We start from the raw sequence: 16025 nt of genomic DNA on the forward strand, positions 1-16025 counted from the left end.
AAACTTGCTCATCAAACCAACATTTTATCTTCCAAGTCCACATAGCAACTCATATATCGAATAAGTGGTTATTTTCGTGGTGATTTTTGCTCTATTGACTGTCAAAGTTAGAACACGAAAATTAAATCACACAAATTATTTATGAAGGCAAAACAGAGTTATTCATCCTTGTCTTTTTCATTAAACTTCTTGCCTCCTTGAAAAATTGCATTACGCAAAAAAACATCTCACCCAGTTTTTTAAGAAAAACATGAAATTTTCCACATTCAAAAAAAAAGCCACTTATACGGTATATAGTAGAAATAAGTTTTTAAAATTTTACAACTTCTTACAGTTTTCTTACATGTAAGTGAGAACTTGTTCTTTTGTCCAACATCCTCTAACAACAAGATGGTGCCTTCATGTTGTATTTTTTCAAATTTACTATTTGTGTCCATGACACATGAGTACTGAGACTAATTATATGTTGAATTTAGGTTCAATAAAAGCGATGAAGAGCTTGTATTTTTTTTTCTTCATCTAAAAAACATTGCTCAACGTTCCATAGGCCATAAAAATAAATAATATGTCTGTTTCCTGCTTCCTCATATTCCATTTCCAAATAAATTAATTTGAGATAAATACTGTAATATGATTGGTTAAAATAATTTTGTTATATCTCAATGGATAAAAAAAATATTGACATGCCCCAATTTAGTTAAATTCAGAGCTACTTTTCTCAAAAACAAAATAAATTTTCCATGTGCATATTTTGTTTATTGCACCTTGTTTTTTTTTATTGCCAATTCTTAATTATTTGTACCCATCCTTAACATTTCAAGGTCATTTTTGCTCTAGTACCATTAAGTCAAGATTGTATCCCAATCAACTCAATGTACGTACAAAGTACAGTATTCTAGTACAATGCTGCACCTGTGTATAATGTTGTTATGGGCCAGCTGCAGCCTGCCCTGTGGTGTGAGTGTTTCCTCGTCATTCATTGAAGACCCATGGGTGACCTTGAGCTGACATTTTTCATCCTGATGGGGTTGTTGACATATTTACCATATTCATTCTCGATATATTTAGAAAAAAATAAATCATTCCCCTATCTACCTACCATCCTTTTTATGGCTGGTAGCAGGAAACAATAATCAAGACTATTTTTTGGGCCTAGCCTGATAACTGGAAACAATTTAAGTTTGACTGAAACATTACCTTAAACAGTGGGAAAGAGTGTTACTAGCATAACTTACATGTAACTTAATTATCATATAAACAAAACAAAGAAATAGATAGATATTTCACACCAAGTATTTTCCTGTAAATCACCTTATTTTAACGTTACAGAGATCACTTCAATATCACTATCACTTTCAATATCAAAGACACAGGCAGTTTACCTTTGCTTCAGTTCATATAACAAGAATAGTACAAGTCTTTTACAGTATATGCTTCCATTTCAACTGAAAGGGGGACTTCAATTTCAAATTCAAAGTCACAGGATTCTTCACATTAGCTGCCATCCCTTTACTCTTCATTAAAAATGTTTGTATAGAATCATTTAAGGATCTAGACCTAGGATAAGGGACATTACTCTTGAAATCAGTGATATGTTTATATCATATGCCATTTTACCAAAGCCTATCAAGCTTTCATTTGAAACAAAATGAAATCAGTCCAAGTTACATTTATGCTTACAGGATATTGATGTAAAATGCTGAATACAAATGTTCCAATGATTTGTAAGAGTTATGTCCCTTACCCTAGGTTTACCTCCTTAATACCAAGGTTTCAAAACAGACTAGGTTTGTTTAGTCCTAAAAAAAAGAGTGTTTAAATATACTAACCGTTAAATCGTCTAAATCTATTTTAAAGATATAAGGATTGTTGGTAAGAACACGGCCAATATCATTATCATCAATAGCAAGGTCTTTTAGGAACATTAGTACTGGTGTAACATCCTTTTCAAAGTTAAGCTTCACAATAATATCTGCAGCACCAACTTTTTTCTCGATTTCTGCCAGACTAACACCTAACTTGACAAGATTTGACAAAGTTTCTGACTCATTAACATAACGTGCTAAATGATACAATGGCTCAAATGCTTTCTTTACTGCCTTTGATGGCACCGATGATGTCTCTTTATATTCCTCTAACTCTCCATGAGATTGAATGTGAGGGGTAATGGAAGAATCAAGTTCAGAACAAAGTTCAATGTCAGATCTTTCTTCACTTTTGACCTCCAGAGAGGAGGGATTGTCAAAATCTGTCAAGGAGGTTTCCTTGGCAATGACATTGTCAATTTCATTGTGTTCTTGCTTTTTTACCTCTAAAGATGAAGCTTCTCTATAACTTGATACTGACACTTCTTTGGAAACAACTTGCTCAATGTCAGTTTGTTCTGGCTTTCTTACCTCTACAGATGAGGCTTCTCTAAAACATGACACAGAGGTTTCCTTAGGAACAACATTGTCAACCGTGGATTCTGAACTAGCCCAAACTTCAACATTTGTACTTTTTTCCTGAAATTCTGCAATGGTTGTCACTTTAGAAGCAGGTTTCTCAATGTCAGTATTTATGTGACCCTTGACCTCTAAATATGATCTAGCTGGCACCTCATTAAGACTGGTAACTTTCGCATGAGTATTAGGTATACTGTGTGTCCTGCTTGGGGTGCTGTCTTCAACCTCATGCTTATCTACAAAAAATAATTTAATATACATAATGTATACTAATAAACATCAATCATATCAGGTGTTCTTTCTAAGAGAATGTATTAATAATGATTGAAACTACAATGTCAGATTGTATCACTGTTTCAAATAATAGTCTAAAATTTGCATTAGCCACAGATCAGCAAAGCATATAGAAGAGAAAATGTTTGGTTAATCTTGAAGGTCAGCATCTGAATTTGAACTTCATGATCATAATTTGGATATTCACTCTTTTCAATCAATTATCCTATTAGTATTACATGTACCCTCATTCATAACTCTTGATTCTGTATATTTTGTAACAGCTTTTTGCCCCTTTGCAAAGGTGGATACATAAATTCCAAATGAGGGCCTGCTGACTGACCTAAGTGGGTCCTTATTCCAGTGATTTTCAATTTTTACTACATGAATATAATCAACCTAACTTTTCAAGTGGGCCAGCCAGCCCACCGCATGGATCTGCCTATGTTCTGTGTACCCATATTTGGAAATAAAAAATAATATTTGTACCTGTAACCTTTGAACCTTCATTGACATCATTTGACCTTGACCTAATAAATGAAATTCTATGACAATGATGCCGGATTCTTGGATGTTGTTTGCTTGCTTCTTTATATAAAGATATTAAAACTCTCTTGGACAGCATAATGTTTTGTTTTACAATTCAATCTGAAAGAAAAAAATAAATAAAAAGGAAATACAATTTACACAGACAAAAAACGCCTGCCCTGTAAACCTGTCTGATGTTGTTGATGGATACAGCAATCATAAAACCAAGACTGTACCAATAAACACATTTGAAGGCATATCATTTTCAAATTACATTATTGGTAATTTTAACAATTCCTTTGCATGCCACCTACAAGTATACACCAGCAAGCCTATGCTAAACACATCAAATCTGGAAATTGTATTTAAAGATTCAGACGCCATACAGTTACACAACCAGTATAACCTGGTGTAGCACAGTAAATGTAGAAATATTATCAGATAATGTGTCCATATAGACTGAAACTGACCAGTTCAAATAATGATTTGGTCTGTTTTTGCTCTTAAGAATCATCACTTTTTATATAAACATACAAAAATAACAACATCTTCTGTATCATGTGTTCTGTGAAAGGGGGATTCTTAATAACTTTGGTAACCATTGTAACAATCACTCTGAGTTTACTTGAGCACTGCTGATGTACATTTGCTGAATTAAAAAGTACAAGCACAAAAAAAAGTAAGTTCAAATCAAAAGTCACAGCACATGAGAACACAACTTTAATTACTTTGACATAAATCATATTCTGCAATGCATGACCATAAGAATATGCATTTACATTTGTTTCAGCAAATGCAGAAAATACAACACTCTTCTGATGTTTTGCACTGAATAGAAAATAATACACAGTGATTGTCCACTTAATTGTGGGCATGGCCTATAAAAATAGCTTGAAGAATTGTTTCGCTGACTCATGAAAACACCTGTGTAAAAGTCAATTATCCAATGAAATCAGCATATTTTAATGAAATGCACAGTAAATATAATTACATGACGTTAAGTAAAGAGGTTCAAAGAGGTGTCTCAATTTTTTTTTAAATGATAAAAGTCCAATTTTTTAAGTAGGGAATGTTTGTTCAACAAGGCTTCTTCTAACAGAGTTGCCAAGCTTTCAAGACACAAGTGGGTGAGGTTTGGCAAAAGTTTGAAAGATAATAGAAAAATGCTTCAAAATATGCGAGAGATGACACTTCATGTACATGTATTGTTGTAAGACCAAGAATAATGAACGGTATTTTTGATGGATGACTGCCTAATCTCCTATTTTTATATCACTTGATTCTCTTTTCTGATAATCTTGGCACTTTGATGTTTAGCAGGCATAGCGAGGTGAGGCTTCATAGGTACCTATGGTTAACGTACAGAGAACCCTGAAAGTGAATCTGTTGCAGCTGTTTTCTTTAACAAAAAATCATCCTTCAATCATTTTTAAGTCGCTAATATTGTTAGCGACTTCTTGCACTCTTAATTTCAGTACTTAATATTTGCATATGATTTGCATAAATATGTAGTTATATGCCACGTAATGCTGCAGATCTTCACCATGTTTACCACCATAACGTCATAGTTCTATCTTCATATGAGATAAAAATGTACATCTTAAGTATCAAACATATGTATTCTACGTGTGTTTCTTGCTTGTATGAGAATGGGAAGTTTACATGAAATGATCGGTGAGCTCTGAACATTACCCAGTTTTGGATTCAGGCACTGAGGCTCGTTACAAGTCTGTATAGGTCATATACATTAGCACATCCCTATACTTATGAAATATTCATTGCCAGCTGCTTAATCTGGTTCCTAAACTGATTCCTGGTCAATATCATAAGCAACCCAAAGATCGCTACAACGTACTTTTTTTAAAACATATCATACACACATGTCTATGCGTGTTTTTTTATTGCATTAAAACGGGAAGTTTGCATTAAAAGATGAAATGACTGGTTAACAATGAATTGATGTAATATTACCAAGTTTCTGAATCAAACACAGGCGTTCGTTACAATTGATTATATTAAGGTCATATATATTATCAGGACACCTATATCTATATATAGCCATTGCCATTTGTTTAATCTTGTTTTGGATGACTGAAAACATTCGGGTCATAACAATTACGAAAGAGTACGCAATAATATCAAAATTTTAGCGGAAGTCACCTGATTTTAGAGAATATCGCATTTGTACCATTTCAGATGTTGAAAGCAAGCTAAAATCAAGGACAGTGAATATCTGACGATTAGCAACTTTGAAGACTTCAGTCTTTGACTTGTAATGGATAATCCAGAGCATTTTAAATTGAACAAATAAAAATATATAGGTTAAGATTACATTTCAACAAAATAACTTCATCTATAGTTTTTGAGTCTTTTTTTATTTTTTGAATCGAATTTGGTGTGTTTTTAAAAAGTTCCAGAAAAATGTGGTTTTACTAATGTGTATCTTCGCTGTTGTCAAGAATCTAAACAGTATTGGAAAAAATATAAATCTGATTGTATTATCCAAATCAAAGCATAGCTTTTCTAAGACAGGAAAGGCAATCTTTTTCTTTTTTTTTGAATTTATAGCTATCTGTTGCATCTGAATTTTGTTTACTTCACATGATGTGTGCAAAATATCTCCACCATCCATGGAGAACTGTAATATTTCCAGTATCTGTACAAATTGATTTAACCAGCTAAAACTGAAAAGGATGTTGCTAGAGATGCCCTTAAGGATTAAAAATCATAAAGTATGGCAAGTGCTACAAAATTATCGACCATTTTGAAATTGAGGGGAAAGGGGGGATGGGCTTGGGATTGTGGGAAAACATTTTTTTTTCAAGTTACTCATCTATTGAGAAAAAAGATTTAATCCCCCCTTTTTTAATGTCCTTTATTATTTTTATGAATCTTGCACAAATGGTACACATATGGTAAAGCTCACGGTGCTCGCTGATTTAGGCAATGCCTACTCCATATTAATTATTAATGCATAAACCTGTAATTAATTACAGGCATATTTTAAATCAGATTAAAAAAAATAATGCAGCAAACTGTATTCAGTATATACCCATCTGGACAAGTCTTTTTTTTTTTTTGGGGGGGGGGGTAATTTTTTCTATTTATTATAGCAAGCTATCACTCTTACCAAAGACTTCCACTAATAGTATTGATCTATACAGATATATCTACAGATCTAGATATAGAGCAGACTTTCAATACATTCCACCTTTTGCCTTCCTTGACTGATACAGACTAATGACGGTAATGTAAACAATGAAACGTTTGTTTTTGACACTAAAATATATTGAAAAGTTAATTCATAAGTTGCACTCTACATATTACAATGCAAATAATGAACTGTAATTACATATCGTCCTATTTCTCGTCTTTTGGATTGTCATAGCATTTTCAGCATGGTTCACAAAAGGGGAGATAACCGAGAAAGGTCAATTTTTAGAACGAAAATCGGGACGGATGCCAGCTGAAGAGGTCGTATTAAACTCTAGTCTCTAGGACTGCCACTTCATTCAGCTGGCAAGTAAAGGAAAAAACACATTATAGCTGGTGCATCGTGTTATGTACAGAGCCTATTTAGAACAAATAAGAAAAGAAGAAAGGATGTCTAAGTTCAAAGTTGTACTGTTTTTAGGCACAGTTAGAGAAAAACGACTTGGTCTCCGTGTTGCTAAGTTTATGAAAAAACAGCTGGAGCAAAGAAGTTATGTTGTCGAATTTTTTGGTAAGTAAATTGCTTTGCATATACAGTTTTACACCCATGCTTAATACTCACTTGTATCTGTTGGGGGGGAGGGTAAATAGGGACCAATTTTGATATATACAATGTCACTCCCTACATGTTAAATTCAAATTAAATTCAAATCATTTATTGTCCAAACACATTTTCATAACACAATAATAACATAGTAACATAATACACATACATTTGTACAAACAAAACATTGCTATCATTTACATGTATAATGTTGTGGAAGACGCCATGACCAACCAGAAAATTATAACGTTATACTTTGAATGGAAGCTTGGCAGTTGTTGATATAATCAATTGTTGCCTTGAGTATTGGGAGTGAGTTAGAGTTAAAAATCAAACTTATGTTGTTTTCTGTTAGTTTTTGAAGTGGTTTATAGACAATAGACAATAGACAATATTTATTAGCTCAAATACATTTACATTAAATGGTTATGGCATAATACAATACAAAACAAAGTGCAAATAAAAGTAATATGACAAATTAATATGAACAATAATTTGATCAAGGTGCAACAGTGGTATACAGTTTAATAAATTTATTTATTTATTTATATATTTTTTAATTTTAGTTATTAAATCATTTCTGTAGTTAATGTAGGCAGAACAGTGTATGAAGAAATGGGGTTCATCTTCAATTTGATTTAATTGACATGATTTGCAAATGCATTCATTAGCTGGAATGTTTTTGTATCATCCTCTCTCTATTGAAAGAGAGTGGGTACTAATTCTGTATTTGCAAATTATAGATCTGTCTGATTTGTATTTACATGTATCAACATAAGATGTTTTTTTGTTAACCTTATAGATTTTATTAAAAAAACAGAAGTTTCTTATTATCTCTCAATGAGTTGATTTTGAATACTTTGATCAATGATTCTTTGCTTTATATGTTATATATTGTGTTTAAGTAGATCTGTATCAGTTAAAATGTAATTAAAACCAAGTTCTTTTATCCCATTGTGAACTGTTGTTAACCATTTATTATTTTGCAGAATATTTTTATATATTTCATTTACAAGAGTATTATTGGAGTTACATGTAATAATGTGTTCCCAGAATTTTATAACTTGAACCATAATTTTGACTTTGAGAGGTTGTTGTTTTAGTTCTGCTAAGCATGCAGAATGTGTTGCTTTACTGTGAACACCAAGGATTTCTTTTATAAATTTTAAGTGGAGATGTTCAAATGGTTCACTATTTTTGAAATTACAATTGGTTCCCCAAATTTCACAGCCATATAGAATAATCGGGCTTATAAGCATATCAAATAGTTTTTCTAGCATAGAGCATGGTTTGTTCAATCCTATAGAGTTTTTAATATTAAACCATGTCTTGCAACCTTTCTCCATTAATATCTGAGAAGAGATGTTAAAATTGATTCAGTGTACAAAGGTTCAAAAATACAATTTGTATCGACAGGTTTTAAACAGTGTGTAGTTTAGACAGGTTGTTGAATTATTCAGTGTTTGGTTCAGACATGTATTTTAAATTATTAAGGATTTGGTTAAGGCAGTATTTTGGACTACTCATGATTTGGTTTAGACAGGTTTTTTTTTTTTTTAGAATACTCAGGGTTTGATTTAGGCAGATATTTTAGACTATACCGGGTTTGATCACGGCAGGTATTTTGGACTTCTCAGGGTTTGATTTAGCTAGATAGGTTTCACATGTATAGAGACTGATTACCAATCAGACAATTCCCATATCAGCTGTAATAACAAGGTGCATTCACAATGGATTTGGCTCCCTTTTTTTTGGGGGGGTGGGGGGTGGGGGGGGGGTTAAATCCAGCACACCTGTTAACCCTTGGATTAATTTACATAGGAGAGTCTCCCCCTTTGACACTGTCTTATGTCAGAGATTTTCATGTAAAAGCAAATTTTATTAATGTAAAAATTCAATTATTAAGTATTTTTCACAGAGAATATAGCAATTTTGATACCTCCTACAAGTATTTCATTTTTATATGGGAGATTCTAAATTTTTCATTTATTCTGTGGGAGTCTCTCCCTCTAATATTGGAGGGTTAACATGTATATATATGAATTCTACTGTCCTGATCTTATAATAAATGACCAGGTATTAATCTTACAAAGAGTACACTTAAGACAACCAGAAAACTGTTTACTCAGGTGGACTGTTCTTTAATCTAAACATGAGACCACATAATTTAGGTAAAAAGTCAAATAAATTTAAGCAGTTAGATGTACATGTAGCATAATGATAATCTTCTCCTTAAATAAATACATGTGACAGATATTGCAAATAATTAAGGCTAAATGTTTCCTGCTACCCCACCTACCAATTTTTTCGCCTTACCCTAAACATTTTATGACCGTTCTGGCTCAAGCACTGGTAAAGTCCAGATAGTTTTTCCATTAACTCAATGTAAAATGTTTTTAAAAATAAAATAATTTCTCTACCTACCAACCCTTTTTTTTCTTGCTGATAGCAGGAAACAAGACTATTTTTTGGCCTTAGTAACCTTACCTTAATCTCAATTCTCTTTAACCCAAAAGTCATGTAAGGCCATTGCACTGACTGTCAATTCTACTCTATAATGTGCCACTGTTCTTATTGCCTTCCAACTTTAACGTCCTTGCTGGTTTATTTCTTTACTTGTTGTTCATATTGTGCTTTAGTTTTTCTCAGTTTCAGGGCTCATTGAAGTGCTTGATAATGAGTTAATTTCATACTAATATCTTTACAGATCCATTGGAAATGCCATTTCCCTTGCTGCAAAAACCAGTTCATTTTTATGGACCTGAGCGGAAGGATTGCCCTGAGTGGCTAGTTGCAGCAGAGAAAAAAGTCAAAGAGGCTGATGCATTTGTTGTTGTCAGTGGGGAATATAATCATTCTGTACCCCCAGCATTGACAAATATGCTTGACCATTTTCCTGGGTCCATTTTCTCCTACAAACCAAGTGCCATTGTTTGTTACTCTGCAGGTAAGTAAGTTTTGTATTTTTTAATACACATGTAGTAATGTAATTTCTTCGAAAGTACAATTGTTCTTGGAGTATCAATTTTCATGGTTTTCGTTGTAGGTAGGCCAAACCAAGAAATTTAGTTCCTGACAAAAAGCAGATTTCCATTGATTTGTATACTGTAAACCTCAAAACCACAAATTCAAGAAGCCACAAATTTGCGTTTCTTCCTAATCTCCACGAATTCAAGTACTTTCACAATAGTTAGTTACTACTTTTATTTATGTATTCAAACATTGAAATATTGTTATAATTTTACAAGGGGTAAATGTAGAAGAAGAATGTCCAATCAGTTTGAGGAAAACTTTTGTTGGTACAACATAAATACATTCTTCATGCAGTAATGTAATGACAAAAATAAAATTTACATATTTTATGCCTATTGAAAGCTACATTGACAAGATTGAGTTATCTCTCTTGGTACCTACATTTAATGGATTCCATTACAGTTACGAGAACAATTAATTTCGTAGTGCATTTCAACAGACCCATTTTGAAATATAAAAAAATTCCACCGCTTCAAACTCAATAAAACTTCACCAATATGGAAACATGTATAAAAGCAGATTTCTATTAGAGTGCCTGAAAAATTCACCATCATTTTTTATATTCAGCACCTTTGCTTCAAAGACCCTTGTAGACATGAACAGAGACCACTGCCAAATGTCCTTAATTTTTACCTTCTTCCACAGGACCAAATCACAACTTGCACATGAAATTACAGAATGAAAAAATCCCTTGTAAATTTGATCCTTGTCCTACATTTCTGCAGCAAATACTAAGCAATAAAGTTTAGGGCGGCAAAGAAAAAAAATAGCAAGAAACACAAAAAAAAAAAAAAAAAAAAGAACTATATTCATATACAACAGAAAGTCAAGGGGCATTAATTGTGATCTCGTACCTACAGATGTGAAGTTAACCTTATTCAACTTCCAATTCATGCAATTAAAACCTATATCTTATTAGTCAGACTGATTCAACTTCCAATTCATTCAATAAAAACCTATATCTTATTACTCAGACTGAGAAACTATCAAACTGTTAATTTTGATTCTTCAGACGAAACCTTTTATTATTTTCTATTTAGGTATTTATGGTGGCATGAGAGCTGCAATGCAGCTACGGGCCCTCCTTAGTGAGATGGGTACTCTTTCTGTATCAAACATCTTTGGGATTCCACAAGTCCAAAATTCATTTGATGAAGAAGGCAAACCAACAAATGATCACATGATTAAAGGTGCATCAAAGCTTTTAGACCAGCTTGATTGGCACACGGCAGCCATGAAAAATCACAGAGATAAGGTTGGAGTGCCTAAATAGACATTGGGTATCACTATAAATACAGTAAATGCAATGTCTCTTGCTTAAATAATAGATAAATAACTCTTATGTGTAGTGTTGTGAAATGTTAGTGTGAGAAACTGGGAATTTGTTTGTAACCCAGAGCGAGATTGATTAGTCAGGTAGTACTTAATGCTGAGCTGTCAAACCTGAAGAGGTAAAATGTGTGAGATTTGAGATTTTAGAACATTTTGTAAGATCAGAAAGAAAAGTTAACAGATCAAAATATGTTGGTCTTGCACAAATTCAGTGAAACTTGATAGGCCAGCAAATTGTTTAGTAAGTGTTGTTAGGATATTGTTGTTGTTAGTTGTAAGATTGTGAGTTAATAAAGCAGAGGTGTTTGAATAAGTTGATGAATCCCCCCTTTTTTTATTTGTTTTTTGGTAGTCCAGATTTTACACTATTCTCTTATATCACCACCTGACTTCGGCGTGAGGGGAGTTCTTAGTGGAGAAATTATCACTTACATGCAAATATTTTATAGATATATACATGTTTAACATATTTTCATAAAACATGAAAAAAAGAGTATAAATATGGATCCGTTATGTGTGCTGTTAATTATCAGTATTCACAAGTAAGTGCTGACAGGATACTCTTAAGGTGCCCAATGTGGGGCCTAGCAAGGAAAATTTCTCATATCTTTCCCACTGTTATTGCCTGACAATTATAGGGAAACACAGGTAGATGAGTTTCACAATAATTGTCAATCAATTACAAGGGGGAAAATGAGAAATTTTCCTAATAGGTTCTGCCCACATTGGGTACAAGAAGGGTATTCTCTTCACACATACCTGTGCCTGTATTATTTTCCACAATTTAGTAACATTTGAAAGTTTTTTGCTTGGTTAGAATTGTAGATTTTATTTATTCATAGATCAGGGTGGAACCTTTTATTGAACAAATGATGTCATTCCTAGTGCACTCATATTAAAGCAGTCAGTTTTTTTTAATAAAAAATAAGACACTCAAAGAGATTAAAGTTATCAATGATTATATGATGTATTTCAGCCATTAATATATACATATATATAAACATATACACTCTAAATAGTCCTCCTTACTTTTACTTCAATTTTTAAAATTTTAAGCAAGGGGAAGTAACTCTTCAACTTACTGAAGTGAAAATAATCGAAGTGTTTACTGTTCTGTTTTTTCCCCAATGAGACCGCCAACCAGGTTGTTGTGTGTTGGTTATTGTTCACCTTTGATTGTAAAAATTAATATTTTTAAAGCTATAATAGTTAATGGTTTTGTTATATTTTATACCCTACTCATTAGAGTGGGGGCTATATTGCAATCACTTTGTCTGTCCATCTGTACATTCCTCTGTTTCAATTTTCTATAACAGGTTTTTCAGATTGTTTTGAAGGGAATGCTTAGATATTTGTAATATTTCTTTTGCCTGATGCTGTGTACCATGTCTCCCTTTTTTCCAGGTTTATGTCTACCATACAAATTAATTTCACAGAAGTGGTTGAGTGGAGGTATTCTTAGCATGATGTACGTTGTGTGCAACATCATGTTTATTTTTTATTTATAAACAAAAGCATAATTTATTTATTAGCCAATGCTGTTTTTTAATTTGCAATATTTATTGCAATAACTTGACATTTTTATCATAATTATGGAATATAGATCTATTTTTTACATGTCATATTGTAATGTAGACAACTATACGAAATTTTATATTTAATGTATTTACATACCTCATTTTTTCTGTACTAACATATTTCAAGCACCATTTCTTTATTTACAGTTGATAATCTATTCTAATGTGTTTTTTTTTCTTCTAACATCCAGTTTCATCAGATGACATAATAAATTTCTGGGTATTAAGTACAGTAAAAACTGAGCCCCTTATTCTGGTTAGGGAGGTGGTCACAATACAGAGGTTCAAAACATAAACATTGACAAAGATTTCAGAAGGTGACTGATTTAGACAGGAACTGTGAAATTACTTTAATTTGTGGATACCAATTTTCATGGATTAGGGAAGTAACACAAGTTCATGGATTTTTGAATTAATGCTTCTGAGGATTTCTGTATACAAATCAATGGAAACTTCGAAAATTGGTACCCCACAAATAATAGTACTTTCACAGTAATTTCTTCAGGTATTGTTTTAGACAGGTTTCACTGTATTTGACTGTTTATTATACACAGGTATCATTTCAAGATTCTCTGATGTGTTAAACATTAGGATGGATTAACTGTACTGGATTTTACATGTTTTCAGTAACTAAATTTATGACTGTCAAATCAATAATTGACACCTGAAAATCTGAAAATCATCATGTACAATAGGTATCTCCTTATTCTTTGTTATTCTAGATAGTGGTCAAGTACAGGGGTGGATCCAGGAATTTTAGAAGTTGGGGTGGGAGGCAGTGCAGTGGTTAAGAAGGAAATTTTGGAAAGGGGCAATTTTCTGGATTTTTTAAGATTTGTATTTTCAATCTGAAGAGGCCATTTGTTAAGAAACCAGGGTTTTCTTTTAGATGTAGGAACCTTTCCAGCCAGAAAGGGCAAATGACCCATGGCCCCCTTGCCTTCCCATCCCCTTAGGGGGGTGTTCCAAAAAAAAGTGGGACATTCTAGGCTATTATTTGCCAAACTTTGCACAGAATTAACTAAATTTTCAAACTAAAGGGGGAGATGTGACCCCCAAAACCTCCTGGATCTGCCACTGTAGTGAAATATTGCACTGAAATATATTTTAAGAAGTACTGATAGCAAGATAAATAGAAGGAAAGATATGACATTAATTTTTTACCTCAGTTCTTTAAAGGGTACCCAATTTATTGCTGTGTCATTAATAGTAACTATGCCTTTTTGAAATATGATTCTAATTAAATTAAAACAAAATGGCAGATACTCTTTCATCAGTTTTTTTAAATTTTTTTCATCATTATATTCATTTGTCAAGGTCATGTTTATGAAACATCTTTAGTTTAGGATTTTCATTTTCCACCAAATTTAAAACAATCTGATTTTTCAAAATTTGAGTAAAATATGGGACTTGATGTGTACATATAAACTGCAGTGTTATGTTTAATACCCATTTTTCCTTCCAAAACAAAGAGGATTGAATCTTTATCATCAGTCATAATAAATCATTAATTATCCCACTCTAAGAGGGAGAAGAGTGGGGCCATAATGCAATAACCTTCAGTCTTTCTATTCATCCATCTGGATATGAAGGAATTTTTTTTCATTATGGCCTACATTTTCTTACATAATATGCCTTTTTTTACTGTAGTGATCGTAAAATAAACTTAATCTTGCCTTTTGTTGTTGTTATATTGGGGTTGATAATGTGTCATAGCTGTTTATTGTTTGTGGGGTACCAATTTTTGTAGATTTTGTGACTAAGGTAAGCTGAGAAATTTGATTCCCAACCAAATGGATTATTTACTTAACATTTTATGACAAGATCATCACTGAAGAACCCAAGAACTCATGCTTTTCCCCTAAACCACGAAATTTGATACCCACGAATATAAGTACTTTCACAGTATTTTACTTTTGATAAAATTGCAATGGCTTATTTGCATTCTATTATTTAAGAGTTTTCCAGGAAACAAATGTCTGTCATATATATATATCAGAACATATATTTCATTTAGAAAAGAAGAAGGAAACTATTGATACATTGCAAGCTTGAAATTGAATGACAACTACTGTAAGGCTATTGTAAAATTAAGTGTTTTTGATGCAGTATGGTATATAAACAATTTTTGAGGATGTTTAGTGTAACACTAAGGCACCAAGCATTTGAAGTTGGATAAGAAATTTTTTTTCATGCAAGCACAAACTTTTTATTTATATTTCAGCAGCAACAGAAATCAATATTTTTATTTGAAAATCAGCCAGTTAAATAATGGGGAAAGTACAGAATCATTTTTTATTTCTTTCAATGTATGAGTAAAAGAATTTTTCCCCCAAAAATGTCTAGAAATCAAATTTGGTGACCTTTGCTTACAGTATGTTCATTCAATGTCATCTTTTAGAGGAAAAAAATTGGTTAATCTGTATAAAAAATATTAGGTATGATCTACCTTACAATAGGTGTTAGATATCATATGTTGATGTGCAGGGGCGTGGCTAGGCCTGTTTTAGTTGTACGCAAAATTACGTTGAGGGGTCTTGGGGGGGGGGGGGTCGCTCAAGGCCCCCAGCGAGTCCGGCAAGGCAAAGCTCTGAGGGAAACTTCTGAATTTTAACGATTTTGGAGCCAGTTTTTCAGAGCCTATACTACGTTCATGGTATGCATATGTGATAAATAACCTTTTTTTCATCTTTAAAATGTGTGTTTTTATTTTTGTTACTTTTTTCCGAAAGTACGCAACTGCGTGTTTGCGTATAGGCAGCTACGCCCCTGATATGCATTAAGTATGGTAATAATTATTGTAACTTTACATAAAGAGCTGGTAAAACGAAACAGTTTCCATCTTTATAATGACAGCTTTCTGAAGCTTTTTCTCTTTAAACCATCACTAAGTTTTAACTGACCATGGTTAAGCTTCCTGAGATTGTGTGCACTTGATATACTTCATTTTTACTGCTTTTAAAAACGACTCCTCTGAAAACAATTACTGTACAGAGACTTAGAAATTTAATTGAGTGAGTTGATATTTCGCAATATTTGTAAATATTTTTAAAATCTCACTTTTCCTCTAAGACTTCTTGG

General features: G+C 32.6%; 2 protein-coding genes across 4 annotated transcripts in view; one reads left to right on the top strand and one right to left on the bottom strand.

The window, feature by feature from the left end:
• The window catches only part of LOC148598769 (transcription termination factor 3, mitochondrial-like), a 27357-nt gene extending 20682 nt beyond the window's left edge, over window positions 1-6675 (bottom strand). For 2 of the 3 annotated variants that reach the window (XM_088560222.1, XM_088560221.1), the window contains exons 1-3: window positions 6598-6675; window positions 3207-3365; window positions 1830-2680 (exon numbers count right to left, since the gene is read on the bottom strand). In XM_088560222.1, the coding sequence (XP_088416348.1) occupies window positions 1830-2680; window positions 3207-3342 (987 nt within the window). In that variant the 5' untranslated portion in view covers window positions 3343-3365; window positions 6598-6675. Of the gene's footprint in view, window positions 1-1829; window positions 2681-3206; window positions 3366-6375; window positions 6566-6597 lie in introns of those variants that run through there. The other variant, XM_088560223.1, reaches the window with a different exon arrangement.
• On the top strand, window positions 6669-14621 carry LOC148598771 (uncharacterized). Its single transcript, XM_088560225.1, has 3 exons — window positions 6669-6969; window positions 9710-9949; window positions 11076-14621. Exons 1-3 carry the CDS (start codon window positions 6807-6809, stop codon window positions 11306-11308), a joined length of 636 nt encoding a protein of 211 aa, XP_088416351.1. The 5' UTR covers window positions 6669-6806; the 3' UTR covers window positions 11309-14621.
• Window positions 14622-16025: the final 1404 nt, after the last annotated feature.

This window comes from Perna viridis, chromosome 14, assembly GCF_037379345.1.
Source record: "Perna viridis isolate PV_CMFRI_1.1 ecotype Kerala chromosome 14, ASM3737934v1, whole genome shotgun sequence".
NCBI lineage: Eukaryota > Metazoa > Mollusca > Bivalvia > Mytilida > Mytilidae > Perna > Perna viridis.